The following is a 25,435-nucleotide window of genomic DNA, read 5'->3' as shown; positions in this document are numbered from 1 at the left end:
GAGGATGTAAGAAAGGGTAAGATTGAAAATGAGACTAGAGGAAGAAGGAGAAAGGAGAGTGGGGAGAGTCTCAGCGAAAGGAAAGGGCAAGAAGTTAAAGAGTAAGAAGGAGTAAGAAGACTAGACATAGAGGAAAGAAGACATGCAAGATCAGGGAGACAAGAGAGTGGGTGAAGGGGCATTAGTGTGGGATAGGGAGCTAATACTAATGGGGAGCTTTAAGCTTTAGTAAGCTATCAGCAGCAGCTGTTGAAGCCAGATACTAAGACATCACTATGGGGAAAGTGTCTCTATGGCTTACATTTTCTAAAGTATCTTCAATAAACAAAGCAGGATGGAAACCCAGAGTTAGGATCTGTTTGATTTAAATATCCTTTGATGGGGCTGACCAGGGTCCAGGATGGCTATTGATCTTGTCAGCTTTGCCATATCTCTATCCTAGGAGGTGCACCTAAACGGTGAGACCAAGAACTGCATCTAAGATGGGGGTCTCTGAGGGAGCCAAAGGATCAGTGCACTGGTAAGGTAATCCTGTGGAGCCCAGGGAGGTCGGCATTCCTCTTTAAGACACTGTGAATTTTCCCTCTGGATCAGGGGGAGAGCAGAGCCTGTTTCAGTCAGCTTGTAATTCTGAACTTGGGGCATGCATTACAAAAATAGAAGACGACATGGAACAAATGGTCCACAGGAACGTTGGAACAAATAAGATGCTGAAGGAGAGTAAAGTGAAAGCCCAAAGAAGCAAATTATTCAAGAACTGTTCTATGGCCCAGATCCCCCTTAATATGAATGTAGAACAGCATGAGAATGGGGCAAGGGGTACTAGAATCAGAATCTTGGCAGCCGAAACAGCTGAAAATAAGGTCTTCAAGACAGAGGAACAGCTCTTTCTCCATATAGTGATCTTGAGAGCATTGCTCCTCACTTCCAGAGTTCCCTCTAGGAATGGCAGTAATGTAGGGTATGTGCAGGCAGAACCTGAGTGATTCTCTGAATGAGAGCAGATGAGTGAATTTGGTGCCCATGAAAAGGGACATGATGGTAGTTTTGATCCGGTCAGTCTTGGCACAAAGACAAAATGTGCAATTCATGAAAAAAGATCTGGCTTTATTTTTCTGTACGGCTTCCTTTCCTTGATGGTGAGAAGATATACATGTTTTTGAGTCCTGGTCCCGCCAGGAAATGCTTAGACTCTAAAAGAAAGCTGAGGTCTGCACGTCCGGTCTAGTTTGGCTGTAACAAATGCAAAGTTTGTATTCTTTGCTTTTATGCACGAATTTGAGGATGCTTCCCATTAAAAGATCCAAGAAAATTTTATATTTAAGCAGATTGTTTGGGCTGTGATTTCTTTTGCTATGAATTATTACCAAGAATGGAGGTTACTTGATAAAAGCAATGCTCCCAATTTGTTTTTTATAAAATTAGAGCACTCTAAAATTCTATTTCCTAACTATAACATCCCCGCAACCATTGTTTTTTCCAGTGAAAAAAACAAAGATTACAGGGACGTTATAATTGGGAAATAGAATTTTAGAAAAACTTCAAAATACACTGAAAAAAACAAAGGTTACAGGGACGAAATAGTTGGGCTCAGATTTCAAAACCATAGATATTCAGCAGTTATAATTACCTGAGCTAACTATAACTTATGCCCCTGCAATGCTCACATATTACATAATTCGTGATCGGCTCAGTGACATCACTGATGCATCTCAAATTACATCACAGTTGACATCATCCAGTGAGTGCGTTTGTTTACAAGTTTGAGTGTTTAAACATATATAACAATGTACTACATAAGTTAAAATAATGTACTTTCTATACTACTAATGAGTGATACTATTTCTAACATATATTGTGTGAGTGGCTATGTGTATCCATGTATGAATGGCTGTATGAGTGACTGTATTGGCAGTGAGTGGGTGAAGGAGTGGCTATATGGGTTTATAAGTAGATATGTGAGTGGGTATGTGAGTCAGTGTATTAGAGAGTGAGTGGCTGTGTGGGTGGTTAAGTGGCTTTGTGAGTGGGTGTATTGAAGATTTAGTGGGTATGACCGTGGCTGTATAGATGTATACGTAGGTATGTGAATAGCTGTGAGAGTGATGGTATTGGATAGTGAGTGAGTGGCTGGATGGGTATATACATAGGTATGTGAGTAGATGTATGGATAAGTTAGTGGCTCTGTGAGTCGCTGCATAAATGTGTGAGTAGCTGTATGGGTGAGTGAGTAGCTGTTTTGGTGAGTGAGTAGCTGTTTGAGTGTGTGAATAGGTGAGTGGGTGGGTGTGGGTGGCTGTATTGGAGAGTCATTGTCTGTGTGAGTGGCTGTAAGGATGAGTGAGTTGGTGTGTGTGTTGTTGTATGGATGTGTGAATGGGTATATAAGTGGTTCTGAGTGGGTGTGTGTGGTGGTATAGGTGAATGAGTGGCTGTGTCATTGACTGTATGAGTAAGCAAGTGGGGTGTGAGTAGCTGTATTGGTGAGTGAGTGGAAGTGTGAGTGGCTGTATGGGTGCATTAGTGGCTATGAGTTTCTGTATGGTTGATTAATGGGTGTGTGAATAGCTATATGGGTGTATGAGTGGGTGTGTAAGTGTATGTCTGTTTGACTTGATGTACGAGTAGCTGTATTAGTGAGTGGGTGCATAAGTGGCTGTATGGGTGAGTAAGTAGGTGTGTGGCTGTCAGTATGAGTGGATGTGCGAGAGGTTCTATGGATGAGTAATTGATTGTGTGAGTACTGATATGGGTTGGTGAATGGGTATGTGAGGGTTGTGTGGTAGTGTGTGGTTGAGAGGTTCTATGGGGGTGTGCGTGGATGTATGACTGGTTCTGTGGATGTCATCAGTTATGCCACTGACCATGTAATGAGTGATGTCATATGTGAGGTCATAAGCAGTGCATTGCAGGGGCATAAGTTTTATAGTTAGCTCATGTAACTATAACTGCTGAATTTCTATGGTTTTGTACGGGTAAAATCTGAGCCTAACTATTTCATTCCTATACCCTTTGTTTTATTTCAGTAAATTTCTAAGGGTTTTCTAATTAGATTTCCTAACTATAACTTACACCCCCACAATGCACTGGTTTGTTTTTGATCTGTTTTTCCTCTCTCTGCTCATTGCGGCCAACTATTTTGCCTCCTTCTGCTAGTTTCTGACTTCTGTTTAGCCTCTTTCTGCTAGTTGCTGATCTCTATTTTGCCTCTTTCTGCTCATTGCTGCTGGCCTCTAGCTTGCCTCTTTCTGATTGTTGCTGACCTTTATTTTCCCTCTTTCTGCTCATTGCTGACCTTTATTTTCCCTCTTTCTGCTTGTTTCTGACCTTTATCTTGCCTCCTTTTATTCGGTGCTGATGTTTATTCTACCTTTTTGTTGCTCGTTTCTGACCTTTATTTTGCCTGGTTCTGCTCATTGCTGACCTTTATCCTGCCTCTCTCTCCTCTTCCCCTGGGAAGGCGGGGAGCCTCAATGCCCCCGATCCCAGCTGGCTCCCAGCTCCTCCGGGAGCTGGCCTGGCTTTCACAAGCAGGGAGCTGCTTTAAATAGCAGTTCCCTGCTTGTTGGAACAATGTTCTGAGGACACTGGGTGCTCCAAGTTTCTGAGGCCACGTGGTAGTATCATTCTAATTTGCTCTCCAGATGGGTTCTAAATTTTGACCCTTTAGTAATTCTTCAAATATGTTGGCGAGAGCTGCTTGAAAGCATCAACAATCATTTAACTTCCTTGGAGGTTGCTTCTGGAGTATTTAGAGAAGGGAGGATGTTTATAAGGGCTTTTGAGGCAAAGTGGTCTTAACAACATTTTTTGCTTATAGTTAGGAAAGGAGTCATCTGGTTCTAAATTTTGTCACTTATTAACAGTTTTTTTTATATATGAGGCAATATAACTGTGCTTTTTCACTAATGTAAGGTGTTTGTATTTCAGGTGTTGTCATAGTTCTGTTTTTTAGTTTTTGTTTTCTTACTCTACAATAGAAGGCAACAATAATAATCCACATTTGTAAAGCGCACAATCACCCGTAAGGGTCTCTAGGCGCTGGGGGCCGTCGGGAAGATTAAGCGAGCTATTGCCCAGAGTCACATGGTGCTGGGCTAACCTGCCGCCGGAGCCGGGGATCGAACCCTGATCCCCAGATTCCAGCGTCAGTCGCCCTGGCCGCGGCGCCACACCTCTCCCTCAATATACTTAAGAACTTTTCAATATAGCCTTACAGCCCGCCATAGCGGGCTATACCAGCAATTAAAGGCCTGCTGTAGTGTTAAAGGCCCGAGCAGAAGGCGAGGGACTTTTCCAAGGCAGCGGGACTTTAAAAGCCGGTACAGCCCAGCTACGAAGGGCTATAAGGCTATTAGAACATTCTGCCACTAGAGGGCAGAATGCTCTAACAAATAAAACAAAGCCTTCAGGGAGCGTGAGGGGATTGAAATCCCCTCAGGCGTCCTGAAGCCTTTGTTCACAGACAGAGCTGTGAACAAAGAAACATTGGAATGTTGCAGCTCCGGGCTTATACCAGCCATTATAAGCCCGGAGCACTCCACTGTTTTCAATGGAGCTTCCAATGTTCCAATGTTCTAATAGCCGGTATAGCCCTGCTACGAAGGGCTATAAGGCTATTAGAACATTCTGCCACTAGAGGGCAGAATATTCTAACAAATAAAACAAAGCCTTCAGGAGCGCGAGGGAATTGAAATCCCCTCAGGTTCCCTGAAGCCTTTGTTCACAGCCAGAGCTGTGAACAAAGAAACATTGGAATGTTTTAGCTCCAGGCTTATACCAGCCATTATAAGCCCAGAGCACTCCATTGTTTTCAATGGAGCTCCCAACATTCCAATGTTCTAATAGTTGCTTGTGAATTTGCCATTGATTTAAAAACAGCCACTTTTGTTATCATCTCACTGGTTGATTTTATAATCTTGATTTTGTAGATATTCCAGCTCCTATACCTATATGCTCACTCAGCCCTGAGCTGCATACTGAACCACAATCACAGGAGAGGCGTGAGGAAAGAAGCACTGGTAAGTAAAACCCAAGTAATCTCTAAAGAGCTAATATTATCTCCCTAATCAGAATAATAGTGTTGTTTTAGTTTTGTGTATTGTTAGTTTTCTTTTAGTTTTAGGAAATCAGTGATTTCCTCAAATTTGAGCACAAAGGACATTTGAAAAAGCATATTAAAAATAAAAAAGCACGCAGACAAATGTTTCTGTGTTGTTTCTCCAGGTTTAACAGTTTTTTTTTGTCATTCACTTTTTTGTTTGACTATTTCTTTGGAGAATTAATGACTTTTATGATCCGTTCTACTCGTGTAATAATAACATTTTGTTGAAACGGTTTTCATTAGGCATTTAGAAGTGTGTTTATTAAAGTATTATAGTCTTGCCACATTTTATGGACCTTCTATGTTAATTAATAGGGTTGCTGATGGAATGTATTTTTCATCCTGCTCCTGCTTATTTCCCCTCCCAATCACTTTCCCCCTGCATGCCTTCTCTGCCCACAGTCTTCACAGAGCACAACATGCTGTGTCGTAGCTGGTTATTTGCCTTTGAGATTGTTTTATCAATAGAGCTTTCTTTATGTCCCAGACATTGCAAAGTGTCCAAGGACACTTTTGATTTAGTTCCCCTGTACTCCTGACAGAATTTACTAGTGTGTGTATTAACTGTTTGAAATTGTTTTATAATGTTCTGCATCTGTGGACAGCAACTCAGCAGAAGATGCTGGAGTCTTGCATGGAAAGAGGTTAGTAGCACTACCTTAAAAATTGGGATATGGTAATTTGTAACTGGATAATGCTATGCTATCTGTGATCATGTTGTGCTGAATTAGCCATCTTAGCTCATTATTAATGCCTGAAATGTGTATAAACCCCCCTTATTTTTGGGGTGAGTCAGAAACATTCTCTTTTCCTTCAGAGGCTCTGTCCATTTCCTTTTCCTACTAGAAATGCCTTCTGCTTCCTTTCTCTCTTATGATTTCACTATTCATTTGGGGATTAGAATTATTCCGATTTGACGATGTACTCCTCATATCTTTATGGACTCCTCATATCTTCATGGCATTTAATATCTATTTTGTCCCGCTTATTATTTACTTTTTGTATGAAACCATTTAACTTTTCCCCTGATCTGGAACTCCGTTATTGAGTGGTCCCTGTTACTTTTATAACTCTGCTCAATTTATGTTGGGAATGATGTCGAGGAATGTGGTGTTCCTTTTGCAAGATCAAGGGTGCTGGACCAGTATTGACAAAGGTAATTTTGAGGTATTATACATTTTGGGGTGCATTAATAATTTGGGCTCCAGCTCCCACACAGTCCTTTGTGCTATGTTGAGTAGACAACGTATGATTTCAGAATCTGGTAGCATGTCACAGAGCAGTCAGGCTAAATTTAAGAGGCAATGTGTAAAGTATTTGTGCAATACTTCATTACAGTAACTAAGTGAAAATACCAAAAAAGACTCCACACTAGTTTAGAACAATAGAGAATAATTATCAGAGTAAAATAAGATCAAAACAACAAATAAATGTGAAAACAGTGCTTAGAAATCACAAGCGGTGAAAAAGTTATTTGAGGTTGCGAGTCACCTGTTCAAATCCAAAGTTCAGGCGGACAGTGATCGAGGGCAGGCTGGCTACTGAGCCCACACAGGTCTACTGAAAAATGACCTTGTATGGAGCAAAGCTTTGAAGACTCAATGCGTTGGTTCCGCTTTACACAGTCGGGTCAAAGCGTCGTCGTCGAGCCTCTCAGACTGTGTTGAATGTTCGGGGCTGCGTTGTCGATGAGCCAGGAAGGAGTTTCCTCCGTTCGGTGGGGACACCTCAGGTAAAGGTAAAACTCCCATACAGCAGAGTACAGCAGCCCCAGCTGATTTGCAAGAAGTCTTTTTTGTCCTGAGACTTCAGAAAAAAAGAAGCAAGCCAGCAAACCCTTGGAGAATCTTGGGTTCATGGACGTAGAGTGCAGGTCCAGTTCTTGCTAGGCAAGAAACAACAGGCCAATATAGCAGAGCAGGTTGCAAAGTCGCAGTCCCACCTGTAGCCAGCAATCAGCAGGCAGCATGCTAACAGAGTAGAACAAATAGCAAAGTGTCAGTCCCTCCGACAGCAAAGCAGCTCTTCTTCCAGGTAGAATATTCTTGTTTCCAGTAGAGTTCTGATTTGGGGGTGTCCGCAGTCCATTACTTATACCCAACAGCGCCTTTGAAGTGGGAGAGACATCAGAAGGAACATTCTGATTTCTTTCTGAGTACGGGGTAACTGCATCTTTTGAATTATCCTCACTCTTTCTGATGTTACTTTCCTGATGCCTTTCTCTATCTGGTGCCCCAGATATTTCACTGATTTTGCACAGAACTGTAATTTTTCAGGGGCCACTTTATGTCCCTTTTCACTCAGGTGATTCAGTAGGGCAATGGTGTCAATCACACAGTCCCTATGACTTTTGGACGCCACCAAGAGGTCGTCAATGTATTGCACCAAGACAGAATTTCCAGGTAAGACCAAAGTTTCCAAGCATTTTTTCAAGATCTGATTAAAGATAGAGGGGCTCTCTGTGTACCCCTGGGGGACCCTGTTCCAGACATACACGTGACTGTTGAAGGCAAATGAGAAAAGAAATTTGCTGTCTGGATGCAAGGGAATGGAAAAGAAAGCATGACATAGGTCTATCACAGTGAACCACTCAGCATCCCAGGGGATCTGGTACAGAATCACTGCCGGGTTCGGGACAATAGGGCAGCAAGGAATCACTTTCTTGTTTACCTTTCTTAGGTCCTGCACTACTCTGTACTTGCCACTAGGCTTTTTGATGCCCATAATCGGTGAGTTGCATGGGCTACTCATTACTTCCTGTATGATGTTTCCTTCTAATAATTTCTGTATTTCCAGGGCAACCCCTGCTCTCACTTCTGCATTCATTCTGTAGGGTTTAGTATTAGGATATACTGCATTGTCCTTGATGGCTATCTGTATGGGGTCTACGTTTTTCATTAATCCTACATCTTTTCCGGTAAAGTCCCATACTTCTGGCTTCACTGTTTCTTGGAGTTCTTTGGGCAAATCCTGCATAGTCATTCGTTTAATTTCTGAGTCCGGTCTGATTAACATTAATTTATAAATGCCATCTTCATCTGGGGTCTGAATTTCAACACCCTTTGGTGTGCAAAAGATGGTACAGTTCATTTTGCACAGCAAATCACGTCCCAGTAAGTTCACTGGACTGGTGTCACAAACGACAAATCTATGCATTTCCTTAAAGTTTCCAATTGAGATCTCCATGGGCTCGGTAACAGGAGTACTAATCAATTGATTAGATACACCCACTACTTGGATGGCTTCTCCCGAGAGGGGTAGGTTTGGAACGTCCACTGTTCTCACAGTAGAACGGGTAGCGCCAGTGTCCAACAGAAAAGTGACATCATTTCCGTCAACCTTTCCTTCAATGTATGGTCCGGACTGGTCTACCGGCAAGGAGGCGCCAAGTACGCACTCCTCGTCCTCCCCTCTCAGGCCCCGTCAGTACTGGTCATCACAAAGGAAGGCATCGTTTAATAAATACTGCGAAGTTGTTGTATTTCTGTTCTCATTGCTTTCCCAGACCTCTACGTCATCACCCTGCGTGGACTTTCCCTTAAATACTTGCTTTGGTGCTCGGGGCAACTGAATCGTTTTTACCTGTGGTTGGGTCTTTCTTTCTGCGTCTGTGGAATTAAATCAGGTGTTTGGGAGTTATCATCCTGCAAATAGGGACACTCGTCTCGCCAGTGTCCAATTTCTCCGCACTGATGGCAGGGAAATTTCTTCTTAGCCTCCTCCCTGCTCATTTTGGGCCGGGGCTTGCCTCCTCCCCCACCCCCAGGACCTGGATTCTGAGTAGTTTTGGCCATTTTATTCAATTGTTTTTCCTGCTGTTCTGCGAGCTTCACTTGAGCCCACATAACCTTCTCCTTGAGAGCCTTTTTCTTTTCTGCCATCTCGTCCTCGCAGTACTTTGCGTACCGCAGGACCTCATCCATCTTTTTAGTATGCCAACAGATTTTGTTATCTTTTATCCACTGACAAATTTCGGGTCTTAAACCATTTACAAACCTGTAAATAAAATGTGTCATATCCTTCATCTCGATGTTGTCTATCCCGCTGTATGTTTTGAACACCTGCAACAGCCTTTCATAAAAGGAGTGCACTGTCTCGTCTCTTTCCTGTGTTGTTCTATCTATCTTGGTCCAATCAGTTTCCTTTGCTGGCACTTTAAGTTTCAAATGCTGAATTACTTGTTCATATTTTTTCATCACTTCTTTCGATGGTTCCCCTGTGTTGCCATCTCTCGGGTATTCTTCACTAGGCCAAGCTATGGCTATTTTACACTCGGTCCACAGATCTACCGGGACCACAATGTCGAAAAACCCATCCAGGTCTTTCCACAGGCATTTTTGCACCTTTACGAACCTTTCCACCTGCCTGTACCAGTCTACTGGTTTTTCGCGCAATTTGGGGAAATCGTTAGTAAAGGACACCTTTACTAACGTGGTAACCTGGTACTTCGCGCATAGGGCATAACTGCTCTGGTTTTTCAGCTTCTTTGACCTGGCCTCGTCCTTTTTCTTGGCCCATCTAGCTTTCCACCTTTCCACATCTCCCCATTTTTGCAATACTGACAATAGTTCCTTGACCTGTGCTTTTTTCCCTGAAGCATTCAAGTTCTCCAAATCTTTGTCTGAGAAATCTGCTCTATAGGGTTTTTGCAGTGGTTTTGATCTTGAAATATCTATACCCATGCTAGCAGCAGTGTCTGTCAGTTTTTCATGAAGTACTCGGGTATTTCGGGTGAGACTTTTGCAGATAAACAGCATTTCGTCTTCGGAGTAGGTATTTAATCTGTCTAATCCTACGTTTCCTGCCATCAATTCCTCTATTTCTATTCTCAGCTTGTAAAGACCTAAAGGTTTCGTTGGGGACGTTTGCTTTTCCAATTCCTGACTCCATCTTTCGATTTCTTCAGGAGTCACCAATGTGACACTCCTAGTACCCGAGGTCGATTCCATCTGAATTGCCCTCGTACTAAACGTGTGCGGCTTCGGGATCCTTTTCTCAGTCTTTCTAATGGGCAGATCTAGCAGCGAGACCTCCGACTCGCACTCACTGGTCTGATCATCTATAATTAAGGGTTCTGGTCTGGTCGGTGCAATGACAGGGGTAAACACGGGAGTTTTTGGAGTCCCTTGACGGTCCCCGTACAGCGGAACCACCGGTCCGATCGTTACTGGGATCGTCAAGGCTTCAGGACTTGCATTTAGCTGTGACATTTTCCGTATTATTTCAGCTCGCTGATTCCCCAGCGCTTCTCGCTCTTTCTCTTCTAATAACCTGTCCAAGGAGTTTCCATGTAACACCTGCGGGGTCAGAATGGGAGCATAACTCGGGGCAGTGGGATGAGTCTCACTCGGCCCTCCGCCATAGTTAGGCTTCGGAAACAGACTTCCTGTGCCTAGGATTCTTGGATCTTCCTCATTCTGGGGCTGTAATAACGGCATTCCTGAACCTACGGACCTCACCTGTCCTCCATAAGGGGGACGAGGGAAAAACTCTCCTTCACGTGAATATCCTGTCTCTCCACCTACGGGTCTCCTGGGGTAAATACTTCTGGGTTCTATGGGTCCTAGATTCTCAGTATAAGGAGGAATTATATAATCCCCTCCTACACTTGCGGACCTGACCTCTTCCCTTTGTAGAGGTCTCCGGGGAATATCTCCTGCACTCGAAGGTCAGTGTCCCTCATTATAAGGAGGCGGACTTCTCATGCACATGTCATCTAACAATTCGTCATCTGACTCTCCCAGGGGCCCCCAATGTTTAGTCTTTTCTGTTCTTTTTCCCCCCCCAGGAGGATCTTCTGCTGGCATCATGGGAAACAGTCCTTCAACAATCATGCTCTGTCTCCATTGTTTCATCTTTTTATCTCGGGATTCTTGCCTCAGTTTTGGGTAATACTTTGTCAGCCCTTTGTCCATTCGGGGCTTTTCTCTTTGGAAAGCCTCAATCTCCCATTCCTCTAATGCCTCATACTGCGTTAGTCTCGGTCTGGGATGTAATTCATTCATTCGGGTTCTTAAATTGAATAGGATTCTACCATTAAAGGTACCTTCTAACGGAAAGGCCATTATTCCGTCGTCTTCTGTGTACTTCACCCAATTTTCTAACCACACACACGTATTGTACCCTCTGTCAAACATCATGAAAGAGGCGGGAGTATTTGGTGGTGGAATAACAATGCCCTCTCTAGTTTTAATCGGCTTGTCCTTTTTAAAGTAATTCATTACCTTCTTTACAAGGGCCATTTTTCTCTTAGTTCCGTACATAATATCGTATCTATTAGCTTTCCACTGACCCCTTTCAAACCCTTGGTTTCTTGGATCGGGTCTAGTTTCTGGAGAATACGAGTGCCACATACGATTTATACGCTTAACTTTGTTTACAAATTACCTCCAATCAGAATGCGTCTTGCAATTCCGTGCGACCAATGGGTGCACGCGGTAAAATATTTTCGGCCAATGGGTGCGCGGCCTTTTCGCGAGACAGTTCTCACGCTTCGGCGCTCACCCCTCCTTCACAATTCCAGCCCCGCTACCCGCCCGCTGTATCTACCAATCCCAGCGCGGCACAGAGTGACGTCAGAGACGCTTCGCGACTGACTCCCTCCCTTCACAAGGTAACGGAAACTTTCTTTCTTTCTAAAGTGCTAGTGCTTGGTATTTTTAACAACGAATACACATTCGCCACAGTGCTCAAGTGTCTAGACAGGAAAGATTTCTTTTACTGCAAGTAAACTACTTCCATTTACTTTTCACACGCTGTGGGTAGATCTCTTCCGCCTACCCTTCACTCTAGCATTAGTGAACCTGTTACTTCCCTAGACCCATCCACTCTTTTCCGGGATATATCCGAGTCTAAGGTTTCCCAGCGGACCCCTTTGCTTTCACCCAAGCTCCGATGAACCTGCTACTCTTCCGATGTGACCCTCGCTAGGTTACGCCACTATTGGAATTTTGCCAATGAACCTCGTTACTAACATTTATTCACACTGGTATTCAGGAAAAAAAACCCTAGTTAGTGCTTCTGGTTTTCTACTTAACCTGCACCTAACTTTCCTTGAGCCTGCAACCTCAAGGCAATGGATTCTATTCACCACTTGCCTATTCAATTCCCCGGGGAGTTCTGACAACACTGAACAACACGTTTTACGTACGCATGGATTAATACATATAACAATATAAGAACAAGAATAACAATTTTGAAACAATTCATAAATTTCAAAAACAGCGCATTCTCAAGAGATTGATCAGGTCCCTCGAAATGGCCGCTCTTATAGCAGCATCAATATACTAGCAGCTACCGACTTGACTTAGCTTAACTAGTCCTACCTAACCTTTAACTATTCCCTAACCATCCTCTGCTTACCAGAAAATACTGATAGAGCGCGCGGGTCACCCGACCAATAATTTCGCCACTTCTGTCTTCGGGCCCATATATTTCAAATCACCATATACATTGATCAGATGACCTCACGCTCTGCTATCAGATATTTGTGAGTTCCCTTCGTTATTCCTCAGCGTACCCGACTTACCATCCACCGACACGGGTACCTATGACCACAATGGATCAGGGAGCTAGCTGCAAAAGGAAAGGCAGCAAAATACAAACCCAACAAAATAATATTCAATACCTTTGTAAAATGACCACGGACAACTGAAAGTTTTAAAGTCTTTATCTAATTTAGTGAAATTCAGATAGCATCAAATTCACAGTAATTAAGCAATCGATAATCAGAATAACAGAAAGCACATAGCTGAATAGGAAATAAGTCAGTGCAACCATTTATAATCTAATGGAACCAGGACACATTCAAAAATGAAGGATCAGGAATTAGAACGTTTAAGATGAATCACTAAGATGGGATAGGCTTTGATTAGGACTAGTATTCTAGAATTATTTCAAGGGAATGAGACAGGAGTTCGGGACATCTATACAACTATAGGAGAGTCTATAGAGAGAGACACGCTATGCTTTAAGGCAAAAGTGCTTTAGACAATTTAAGTAAGGAGGTCCTAGACCATATCAGGAAATGACAAACTGCAATGCAAAATATAATTTCTAACAGGTAGGGTAACATAGGAACACGTTATGAAACAAATGCAAATGACTTTATAATTCAATGGTTGCGGAAAAGCATGGAAAATTAACATATGCAAAGGTATGTCTTTATTAAAGCAAAAGACAGAAATTCAGGAAGGTGCAAGATTCAGAGTGATATTTACCTAGACTGGTGTGAAAACCAAACCCTGGCCACGGGTCAGTTAAGGACAGGAAACCCTCAAGGAAGGATACCCCTCAATGGACAGCAGGTGCAGAATGGACACCCAGGACAGGACAGGAAACCCTCAGATTAGGAATCAGGACAGGACCTCTCGGACAGGACCCTCAGGACAGGACCAGCACCCGCAGTTCGGAAGCAACGCCTGCGCTCCACCCTCACTGCAGCTATCGATCAAGACCCCGATTGGGTCAGCGAACTCCCAGCAAAGTGCTCCGCCAGCACTTTAAGGTTTAGTAAAACCTTAGTCTATGGTCAATTTCGGACAGAGTGCTCCGCAGCTCTCTGTATCTTCAGTCACCTATTGAGTGCGTTGGGTCAGTGACAGGTCAGCTAAACCAGACAAGTCGGACGACTTCCCTAGGTGAACCCAGGGTAGTTATACTGTTTGGGGACGGTGTACCACCCCCCCAATGTTGCAAAGTATCAGAATCCCTCAATTTGGATTGGTCCTAAGGTAGGCTTTGGGTAACACACCAATCAGAATAGACTATTTGGAGGCCTAATTTACATCTCTGGGTACCGCCTAGCAAGATTGGGGTTCCCATGAGAAACTGTACGGCAAACAGTAGCGCAACACACATTGTATCATATAAGGAGCAACTTTCTCCGTTCTCGTAGGGCAGAGGTGGCTTTCCCATGAGCATCTTGACGGTGGCTGCCAGCTGGCTGAGTTCCACTGTCCAATGTTGCCACCTTTCAGTGCACCACGAGTCTGCGCAGAAGAGACCCTCAATATGGCTCCCAACCGGTTCGGACCCCCATTTCCCGCAGTACATGAAAAGTAAGCGAGAACAAATTAATACATAGAAATAAATGTATGTAAACACATCATTGGTCTTGTACTTCAAACTTATCATTATAAAAATATACTATGCAGTTTAAATGTTAGCAACATATACACACTCACAAGAGCATTACCACGTTATTCACGAAAGCTGTGTATTACGCATTCGCACCCTTTCCCTCCAAAACTTATAACTACGTCAGGTCACGTGAGTGTGACTGACGCATGCGCAGAAGCACTTTTCAAGCGGCGGCCATGTTTTAGAGACATTGTTTAGTTGTATTAGAAATACATGTACGCAAGCTTCCTCTACCTTGTTCGAATATGAAAATAAAAGATTAGTAAGACGTACAATTTATTAATTGATTACACACGGCCGAGGTTCTTGACTCGAGCAAGTCGCGATGCGATGCTTGCTCTATCAGGTGTATACCCATTTCATCATGTCCAAAGGGGGAGCACTGGTGTTTTAACATTGTTTAACAGGGGTAAAGCAGAAGTAAAGCTCACAGAGTTTTACAGCCAGCAAAAATGTGGGGGCACAGCATGCAAAAGATGGTCATTTCCAACAACCACCTGATCACTACACAACATCTCTGGTAGAAGTTAAATCAGTCTGTCATTTTTGTGGAGTTTCTAAGCTGTAATATGTTAAATATAGAAGGAGAGCTTTTCCTAAAGAGTGACTCCCTAGTAAAAATGTACCAGATTTGGACATGCAACTCATGGCAGTGCAAGATAAGGATTTGGAGGTATGAGACTGTGTGCGTGTGCACGTGTGTGCAGCATCATGTGTATCCATTCTGCACATAAGTCATAGTTTACAAAATCCGACATTAGTCGCAAAACAAACTTCCCTTCAGACACGATTCCCGATTCACAAAACTTTATTCGATACATAAAATGAATCATAAAAGTATTGAACATACTATTCATCATACCTCATAGGGTTGAAAGTTCTAATTTAAAATGCACAATTTTTCCAAAAATTTAAAAGACATAATAATGACCATAAAAGAATATACAAGACATGATTTTCACCAGAAAAGTTCTATACATGTAGTACTACCCATAGGTCTTCCTAATCTTTTGTGAAATTCTGATAAAATTTAACATGGAACAGCAGATTTCTACAGAGGATAATGATGACAGATATTCGTACCCTTCCTCATAAGTGCAAGGTTGCCTCCCCTTCAAGATTGGTTTAATAAACCGGAGTCTTGGCTCTTTATATAAGGAGCAAAAAAGAACCAGATGTAGGGTGCTTTGTCTATCCCTGTTATTACAAGGACAAGGGTGCAGCCTCTCACACCAACCCCCTTGTTTCGGGAATGCAAGCAAAAAATGCAGATTCTCCAGCCTAAACCTTGTTAGTAGGAATCGCCATTGCACATTAAGGGTAAATGTTAGATAAAACTGAGGTTGGGGTTTACAGGCATAGGCAATAGCATTGTCAGTAACATTAACTATGGACGGTGGGTTCAGTGATTTCCAATACTTAGCTTTTATGTCCACCTCATAATTTCCCTCGATTTTTTCCGGATTGTCAAAATAGGAGCCAAGTCCAATCTTATTCAACATATTACAAACATAAGACAACCAGGGAATCTGTTTTGAGTTTTCTAAAGCCATGCAATCAGTAATAATGTCTTTAGTAAGTTGCAGGTCTTCAGATTGCCAAATTTTACCCCATAACAGTAGGGGGGACAAGCGAATTGTATCAGAAACACTGACCATACCAATTTCTTTGTGGCAGAAGGTATTTGAGGAGCTTTTAGGAACTGATAGGACCCTTTTTATAAAGTTATTTTCCACCACCTGTATCACCGATGGCATTTCGGTCCCCCACACCCCTGCCCCATAAGTGGCTACTGATAAACATTTAGAAGTGTAAAGGGTTCTGAGGTGCATAATATGCTTTTGCCCCAGTTTGCTACAGAAGCGAAAAATACCCTCTATCGCCCTTGTCATGTTCTGGGCTCGAACCTTCATGACCGGCGTCCAACTTAGTTTGCTATCAAACAAGTTACCAAGGTAATTAAAGTTTCCTACTTTTCCAATTATGCGATTGTTTACCACGAACTTCCTAATAGTTAACCCTTTTGGGCCACAAGACATTACAAAAGATTTCTCAAAGTTCACCTTTAAGTCAAGATCAAGCATGAATGTATTAAAAGCATCTAGACACACTTGCATGCTATTTCCTGTCAATGTCATTAGGACAGTATCGTCTGCATAAGAAAGCATGGGAATGCTTTTACCATTGATTTTTGGGAAGTTACAACCCTGGTTTAGTAGGTACTGTTCTAATCCATTTGTGTAAACCAAGAAGAGAAAAGGCGCCAGGATGCATCCTTGACGCACGCCTTCAGTTGAAGGTATTGGTTTCGTTAATTCCCCTCCGGAACCAAATCTAATGGACACAGTTGTTACTGCATGTAACCTGCGTAGCAATGTGACTAAAGGTTCCTCAAAGCCCATATCATCCATCATCCGCCACAACTTATGCCTGCAAACAGTGTCAAAAGCACTCGTCAAGTCCATGAACGCAAGATGTATGGGGGAATTTTTTGCCTTCATGTACTTGCCTAAAATTAGTGCCAAATTAAGGCACTGCTCGTTTGTCCCCTTTCCACGTCTAAAACCATACTGAGAGTCAACTATGAGACCTATAGAATCTGCCCAGCTTTCTAATATCGCCAAGATTACCCTACCCAGAATTTTACATGAGGCATCTATTAAGGAGATCGGGCGGTAGCAACGTGGATCAGACCTACTACCCTTTTTAAAAATCGGCACTAAAGTTGCCTCCTTCCATGTGCCAGGGATACGCCCAACCACAACAGCCTTGAAAACATTCAATAAAATGGGTGCCCACAGACTGACATTGGACTTAAAAAGATCCAGGGGGACAGTATCTGGGCCTGGGGCTTTTAGCGATGCTCCTTTCCCTAGGGCTTCCTCAATCTCAATCAGTGTAAATGAAGAGCTGAGGGTCAAAGCCGAGGAAAGTGCCACCAGATCCCCTGACCCTTCAGTACTTACCATTATTGAGATGGAATTGGGGTTAAAAATCTTAGTAAAATGTTGAACCCATTGATCAGCGGTAACCTGCATAACTATAGATTCTTTATTATTGCTCTTAAAGAGGGGACGATTTATGACCTCCCAAAAGAGCCTACTATCTTTTAGTTCTGCAGCCTTTTCAAGATCATCCCAGGCACTGACTTTTAAGTCCTGCTTTCTTTTTGTAATAGCATCCCTATAAGCCTTTCTACTAGTCCTTACAAGCTCTTTGTTTCTTGGTTTTTGACACAGAGATAGTTTTAACGATCGGTGTGTAGCAGAACACACAGAGTCAAACCATCTAAAGGCCTTTTGGCCTCCCTTCCCCTTGGGTTTTCTTAAGTGCTTCGCTCCTTGGGTTTTCTTAAGTGCTTCGCTTCAGACACATCTTTGCCCTCCAGGTTTCTTTAAATTATGTGTTTTGGAGACCTGTGCTCATGACCTCTAAGAAATGTTGGTACACCTTTCAGTACTCCTGGAAAACGAAGGGGGTTCGTGTCATTGAGACCCACCAGAGGCAGTTTTACCTCTGTGAACAGCTTTCCGAGGTTACACAGAATGACATCCTTATCCAGAAGTAAAGTAAGAGTCCAGCCATTGTATCATAAAACTACATACTCATGGAAGTATGAGGTGTGTCTTTGTACCTAGAGGCCTTTGTTCTAATTCTGCTTGCTTTGGTATGGAACTGAAAAATGAATATTTCTGGGCAGATTCCTAAGTTTGTGTAGCCTATAATTGTAAATATGTTGAATGCAGTATGGAATTGTGTAATCTAAACATGTTAAACAAGAGTTCTGTGGTTGCTCAGTAGTCACCCAATGGCATGTTCCCAAATGCATTAATAAACAGATCTTTTATTTTCTGCTACAACAGATAAACAGCCACACTTTTCTTACATGAACTACTTCTTGTTCTGGGTGTTACTTTGGCGAGAGAAATTGTCTCTGTAATAAGCACTGCTTTGCCCATAAGTAAGTTGCTGGTGTATACAAATTAGCAAACATTTATAAAAATGGGTTTGAATAGATGTGAAAGTTCAAAGAGCTGAGCTGCCAAATTGTGAAGGTGAAATAGACTCTTCTGAGATACACAGGTCCCTGGAGAATCCAGCTTTCTGCAGACACCAGATTATTCATGAGAAGCAAGTGCACAGTAGACTCTGGAATCAATGTTAACATCTTCATACTTAGCAATACAAACATTGTTACAAGGAGTAAAGTTTTGTTGAGAGTAAAAATATCTAAGACATTAATGTGGGGACTTTAACCTAGAGGTGAAAAATCTTGGGTACTAATATTTTTTTTTATTAAATATCACAGATTGTCAGTTTGAGAATTCCATATTTTATTTTAGAGTTAATTTTGTGTCTTTCTCCATTTCAAAATGGGAGGAGAGCTATTCTTGTCCTATTGGTCATTTTTCATTCATTGATTTAACTAAAAACCTAAACCTCACACGCATTCCTACTCCTCCCTTTTCTGTAACCTAACCCCAAACCTATCTCTATCTTTCTGTCTTTTTGCCATCCTAATCCTACCTCTTAGTTTAAAGCTAACCGTTAATTTAATATAACACTGCTACTTCATATCCTCAATATTGTTACTTTAATTATAACACTTTCATTACACCTCAGCTAACCTTTAAATTGAAGCCCTATTAACATAAACATGTCTCTCACTTGTGACCTCCTCAAAGTTTTTTGTCTATAATATTATTGCTTGGCCATTTTATTTTACTCAAGAATATTCACCACTGAGACGTTTCTTATGTTCTAAGCTCTGCTTCCCATCTTAATGAATGTGCATGTTCCCAAGAGCTTTTTATGAATCACATTCTTGATGTAAATAATAATACCAAAATATGTTGATTCATCTTGCAGGCAGTGGAATTACTACCAGGAAACAGATTGATGGGAATTATGTACAGTGTAATAATGAAGTACCATTCAAATCAATCGCAGGAAAATCTGAAGCCAAGATGCTCCAGTACTCCAAAAAGGCAATGCATATTGAAAGTCGGGTGTGTCCCCAAAGTAACCAGGAAATGGCAGGAAAGAACATTTCTCAAATTGAAGGAGGTTTTAGTAGCTCATTGCAAACACACCACCGCTTGGCAACAACAAGCATAAATCTATCAGACCCAGTCAAAGGATATGGTAGTACAATAAAAAATGCTAACCATCCCACGTATCAAACCAACACACTGAAGAACAGTGTACCAAATACATGGACTGGAAGTGAAAAAATAATTTATCAGAAACATGGTGTGATGAGGCAACAAAGATTCCTACCCCAAAAGAGACCATACAGTTGCTTATTCTGTGAAAAAGGCTTTAGAACTAAGTCTGCCCTAGTTACACACCAAAGAACCCACACAGGGGAGAAACCTTTTCATTGTACTGAATGTGGGAAAAGCTTCAGTCAAACTGGGGTGCTAATACGGCACAAACGAACACATACAGGAGAGAGACCGTTCCAGTGTGCCAGCTGTGAGAAAAGCTTCAATCGAAAGGAGCACCTTGTTATTCATCAAAGAACACACAAAAGGGAGAGATTTGGTGGAGTTTGTGGCGTCCGATTATTGCCAAGTGCCAACAAGACAAACACACTAGGATCATATCACCCTCCGTAGAAAAGAGCACATCATAAAACTCGGAGGTAGGACAGGTGTATGGTGGTTGTAATAGCATCAGAATGCCTCATCACTGCAGTGATGGAAGACTATTTGGAGCTCCATTCATGGCCTCGCAACAGTGGTCAAAGGATTGGCTTCAAGCTGCAGCCTGCATGAAAGCCCAGTGATCTGCAAAGTCTGTGATCTAACCAATTGACACCTTTTGACCAACTTGAATCATAAATGTTCATTTACTTCAGCTCCTTCCTGTAAAGTTTTCAACTCATCTGTTAAATTGGGGGGGTGGGGGCAAAAACTTTGACTTCCTAAATTACTTCCCATAGGAAATTTCTGTCACAGATACAGAAAAAGTGGCTGAATGGGATTGCACCAAATTTAGCAAAAAAATTATTTTTGCTAAAAAATTATTTGGTGTAAATCTGGCCAGCAATTTGAGAATTTTGCATTTGAACATGTGCTAAGAATGGCCATGAAGAGGTTAAAATAGGTATAGTTGAACTATTGGTGTCCATATATACTCTAATTTGCCTTTTTTAAAGTGGACTAGTCAATCATGATTGGCCGGCCACAACATGAACAATGATGCAGCATCCATTACAGGACTCAGGCACATTGTCTCTGCTTCTTGAAAATGAATTAAAAAAATATATATGGGAGATGAGTGAACATACCCAGGTGCCTGTGGTGGTGGGTCCCAAAATAACCTCCCTTTGATTTACTGGCCACAAAATGGACAACATGTTGTTGTAGGAATTAAAGAACTTTGGGTCATGGGCCACATTTAAATGCATTGTAATCAAAGACTGTTTTTGAGGTTCGCGTATGAAGGGTGATAAAATATTTTAGTCGCAATGTCAATCATTTGTTGGTGATGGTATACCCAGTTTAGGAATTCCTCTCAGTTCTCAGGTGATTTTACCCAGTGAAAAATGTTGTACCTCTGCTGGAATCTGAGGAGAAAACTCTTTCATGTTTTCTCTTAGACGTTATGTGCTCCAGAAACTGAAATGAGAGCACATTTCTATAAGTTCATGCTATCTTCCTCAGCCATGTGAGAATAATGTCTGATATTCTGCATAGACATGTACTTCCAACAGCAGCAGCCTGTCAGCTGATTCCCCAGTGTTCTGGTGCAGCGTCCCCAAAATGTCTACCTTCTAATGAACGACTAAAGTGATACATTTCTGTATTTATGGCAGAGGTGTGACACATCTGAACACCTTTTTCATGGAATCAAAGCTGTAAAACTGAAAGCATTTCCTATAGAAATGAAAGATGTGAAGGGGTACATTTTGTCATAGAATTGATGGTTAGTGCTCTAGAAAGCTAAATTGAGGACACACTTTCTATCAGTTCTCAAACATCTTTCTTATACATGTCAGAAAAAACTGGCGATAACTAAAACATGTACTTTAAACACCCACAGCAACCTTTCAGTTGATTCTCGAGTGTTGTACTGCGGCTTCCTCATAGTGTTGGAATGAACAACCAGAGCACTAACATTCTGTATTCATGTCAGAAGTGTGGCACAGCTCAACTCTATCTTGATGGAATCGAGGCTGTAAACCTGCATTTCCTAGGCAGGAAACTGCAGAAAATAACAAATCAAGTGGTTTTTTCTTGCATTGAAATTGTGTAGTCCTGAGACACATTTCATATGAGTTCTCGGACATCTTTCTCAGCCATGTTAGTAAGACATTCTGACATGCACAGTGAAGCACGTACTTCCAAGTCAGTAGTCTCCATTTAACACCCTTTATATCAACTTCAGGGTCACCACAGAGTTCTCATGAACAACCAGATCACTAACCTAGGCAACGGTGAGGTACTCTTGAAAGTACATTTATTGGTACAGGAGCTGTTGAATTTAAAGCCTTTCCTGAAGAGCAGACAGAAGTGAAGCAGCATTGAGATGTTCATGCAAGTATGAAACCAGTGTGTTAAAAATGGGACGGGTGGCATGGGTTTTTAGTCATTTGAGGCATCACATTTTTAAAGGGGCTAACAATAGAGAGGTGTCTGCATTAGGACAGCACCCCCCTTCTACATTTGATTACTCAGCTTAGCCGTCTTAGTCGCTTAACAGGGCCTAATTAACTGAATTCTGAAAAACAATCAAAGGTTAAAGTGACGTTATAGTTGGGTTTTGTAAGGAAACATGAGTTAATACTAAAAGACCCAGAAAACAATTATATAAGCCAGTTATAATTTAATAAACTAACTATAACTTGTTTCTCCATCATACACTGCTTATGACGTTACATTTTACAACTCTCATGACATGGCATAATTGATCCTGGTTGTGTTGTAGTATCTGGGTTTAGATGCTACTAGGATCCTGGTCACGTAGTCATGCAGCTTCAGATGCTACAGTGTAACCAGGATCCTCAAACACGTCTGCATCTGAGGAGCATCTGTGGTACGCTGTCTTATCACAGGCATGAAGATGATCACGCAATAATTGAATAAAAACATAAGAATATGCTCTTAAAGAAATGGTTTCCGTTTTGCACATCAGGAAATTAAGCCCTGATGAACAAATAATGAATGCCACTCATGTTTTTGTTACTTTTCAGAGGTTATGGGTGTCTTTGCACTTGAAGTCTATGGTGGGGTTGGTTGCGTCACTGGCAGATGGCTTCAACATGGCACTAGAATATTTATAAAACTGCCTGCTGAAGGGGGTTCAAAGAAAAGAAGCATGCCATGAATTATGGTTGCAGTGTTGGAAGGAAAGTGTGCATATCTAAAACCAACATAAACCACATATGAACACATATACTTGAAATATGAATTAGATAAGTGTGTAACCGCATTAATACTTTTCAGGTCTTATTAAATAGAACCATTCACTTTGTTTTTTATGTAATTTAATTTGCACAAAAAAAATTCTTGAAAAATAAGGAATAACCAACATATGGCATTTATATAATTATTTACATCATACTTACAAGAGTTTATCATGTGGAAAGTGTTGTTTTTAGTGAGGGAAGTCTTATTTTCAGGATGGCCACAAGCTTCAGTAAAATACCTGCATATACCCGGTCAGTGCCTACTGGTCCTATTAGCATGCACTTCAAGCATTGTAATCTATGAGTGAATGAATCCGTATTTGTAAATCGCAAACTATTCACCCTTACGGGTCTCAAGGCGGCCGTTGTGGAAATTAAGTGAGCTATTGCCCAGAGTCACATGGTGCTGAGCTGAGCTGCTGCCGGAGCTGGGGATCGAACCATGAACCCTGTGCTCCGAAGTCAGCTGCCCTGGCCGCTGCACCACACCTCTCCACTCCCCAGTGGAGCACTCCCCAGTCAATTTGAAGATGGTCAGAAATTGGGCAGCCACTAAGTTATAGGTGAGCTTGGCGGTACTGGGTGTGGTTCCGTTTCTATGACTGCATTGAGTCCGCTGTCATGTACATCAAATGGGAGATCCTTTGAACCTCTGTTTTAACAAAAGTATTATTCGGCTACCAAGCAGCTGTGTGAATACTCGAAAATGCACAATGACCAGCATTATGATGATCTCTTCTACGATGGATTTTTGGATTTGGTTTACATCCTTTAAGTTTATTCTGCTACAATAACTTGCCAGAAGGTTCATAGCCAGAGAAAGGTGTGCCTGGGCTTGTATGCCAGAAAATGGACAACATAAATATTGTCCTACAAAATATCCTGACCAAAATATTCACAACCAGCATGTTGTGAAGTTAAATATAGATTTGCTAATCTTATCTCTCATACACATACTTCCAAGACACATATATGCAAAGTTAAATACAATAAGCTTACACATTAGCTTCATATATCTACCTTCATCATATTATGGTTGTGGATATTAAGGCCACAGTATTTTTCTTGGACAACTTTTCTCCCACAGTATTCTGTTACGGTAGTGGTGCTTTGTGACCTCTCTTTTGCCATCTAGGCTGACTTTGATTGGGTGTAGTGAACATGTTTGTTGTGTATTTTGGCACTGCTGCCTTTTGGCTAGTTTCACCAATGTTTAGCACATTCATAAATCTAAAGGTAGGCCTGGGTAATGGAGTCCATTGAACAGGACATAGACCAGTGAGGAGTGGCTTAAACCATGTGCTCACTCCAATCCTCTTCCAAATATCCCCTCTGTCTGAAGGGAAATATAGACATTACCACACGTGCGACCGGAAGCCAGTATATTTCTTGCTTTTCAAAGATGATCTGCCAATGGGGCTGCTGAAGCATCTTGCTTCCGTGCAAGAATACTGAAGATTTGCTGAGCTGAAAGTGAATGCCTTGAAGAACAATAGTGCTCTGTGGGACAGCAGGAATGAAAGCATTTGTTGCATTGGTGACAAATCGATTAAGATGAGTAAAGAGAGTTTGTATATAGAAAGGTTGCTTGCATGATCCTTTATTTGGAATTGCCAGGTCATAAGATGAGGTGAATAGTGAAAGACAACTATGACAAGCTTGAATCTTATTTAATTTAATATATGGCAGTTTGGCAGTTGTTTCTTTAAGAGTTTATACTTTGTTGAAGTTATACTGCAACACTGTGGCCTTTTAGGTGTCAGATATGTAACCCCTATAGAAAGTATTGGAATTAAGAATACAAGTTGATACATAGGGTCTACTGCTGAAGTTCAGCCTGACCTCTGTAAATGTATTGACAGAATTCTCCCGCTTTAAATTTTCTGAAGGAATGAATTTCTTAACAAGGGGGCATTTGAAATTTCAGTTAATAGGTAGTGGCTAGTAAGAGAAATTTGAAGACATATCTGCTTATAAATGAAATAAGCAAAGAGTTCATGGATTTGAAATCCAGACACATTGTGTTTCATATAATCATAGCACTGAAAGGGAGAAAATATAATTTGATGCTGTCTGTGAATACCTTCAAAGAAGAAACCATTTTGAGGACTTGCTAAGTATATGGTGAGTGTGGAACTGAAGATTGCCTGGTGGATATCCAGGCTCCACAAGCAATTGATTTATTGTACGTCTATATTTTTTAATTTAATCTGTAATAAGGCATGGTGAAAATAATGCTTTACTGGCAAGAAGAGTAGAACTGTACTAATGCACTGCTCTGTATGTTAGTAATTTCCCATGAATTGCTGGAAGACTGAAAACAGTGGTTGAGTCAGCTTCGTGTAATGCATGGTTCTGAGAAGTTTGAGAAGAAATAAGTCTAATTCATCACTTGAGATCTATTGACATTTGTAAAGCACATGATCGAAGTAGAGTGATACAACTGAAGACTTGATTGATTTAACAATTTTAGAAATGGTATTGTTAAGATTTCTGTATATTTTGTATAATATTGAGTGAAGAATGTATTAAATAAAATGTTTTCTTACACATGTATATGTATGATGTGCATTTGAATGGATGTTGTGGTTAAGCTTTTAAGGATGATCTTATCCAAATAAACTTTGCTATTGTTGAAAGAATGTAAAGACAAAATAAAAACATACAAACCTAAATTTAGATTTAAATGGGACAAATAATTCTTACTCCCCGGGGCAGAACATACTTCCTTCAATAGAATCAGGCAAAAATTGGTTTCACCCAAAAATTTATAA

At 41.4% G+C, this 25,435-nt stretch overlaps 1 protein-coding gene across 4 annotated transcripts in view; it reads left to right on the top strand.

Annotated features, from left to right (window-relative positions):
- LOC144770855 (uncharacterized) overlaps positions 1 to 25,215 on the top strand; it is a 68,118-nt gene extending 42,903 nt beyond the window's left edge. For 2 of the 4 annotated variants that reach the window (XM_078655639.1, XM_078655637.1), the window contains 2 exons: positions 4,932 to 5,021; positions 19,115 to 25,215. In XM_078655639.1, the coding sequence (XP_078511765.1) occupies positions 4,932 to 5,021; positions 19,115 to 19,866 (842 nt within the window). In that variant the 3' untranslated portion in view covers positions 19,867 to 25,215. Of the gene's footprint in view, positions 1 to 4,931; positions 5,022 to 5,709; positions 5,749 to 19,114 lie in introns of all 4 variants that reach the window. The other 2 variants (XM_078655636.1, XM_078655638.1) reach the window with 2 other exon arrangements.
- Positions 25,216 to 25,435: the final 220 nt, after the last annotated feature.

The sequence above is a fragment of the Lissotriton helveticus genome, chromosome 7, assembly GCF_964261635.1.
Source record: "Lissotriton helveticus chromosome 7, aLisHel1.1, whole genome shotgun sequence".
Classification (NCBI taxonomy): domain Eukaryota; kingdom Metazoa; phylum Chordata; class Amphibia; order Caudata; family Salamandridae; genus Lissotriton; species Lissotriton helveticus.
This window is presented reverse-complemented; position numbering and strand designations above follow the sequence as displayed.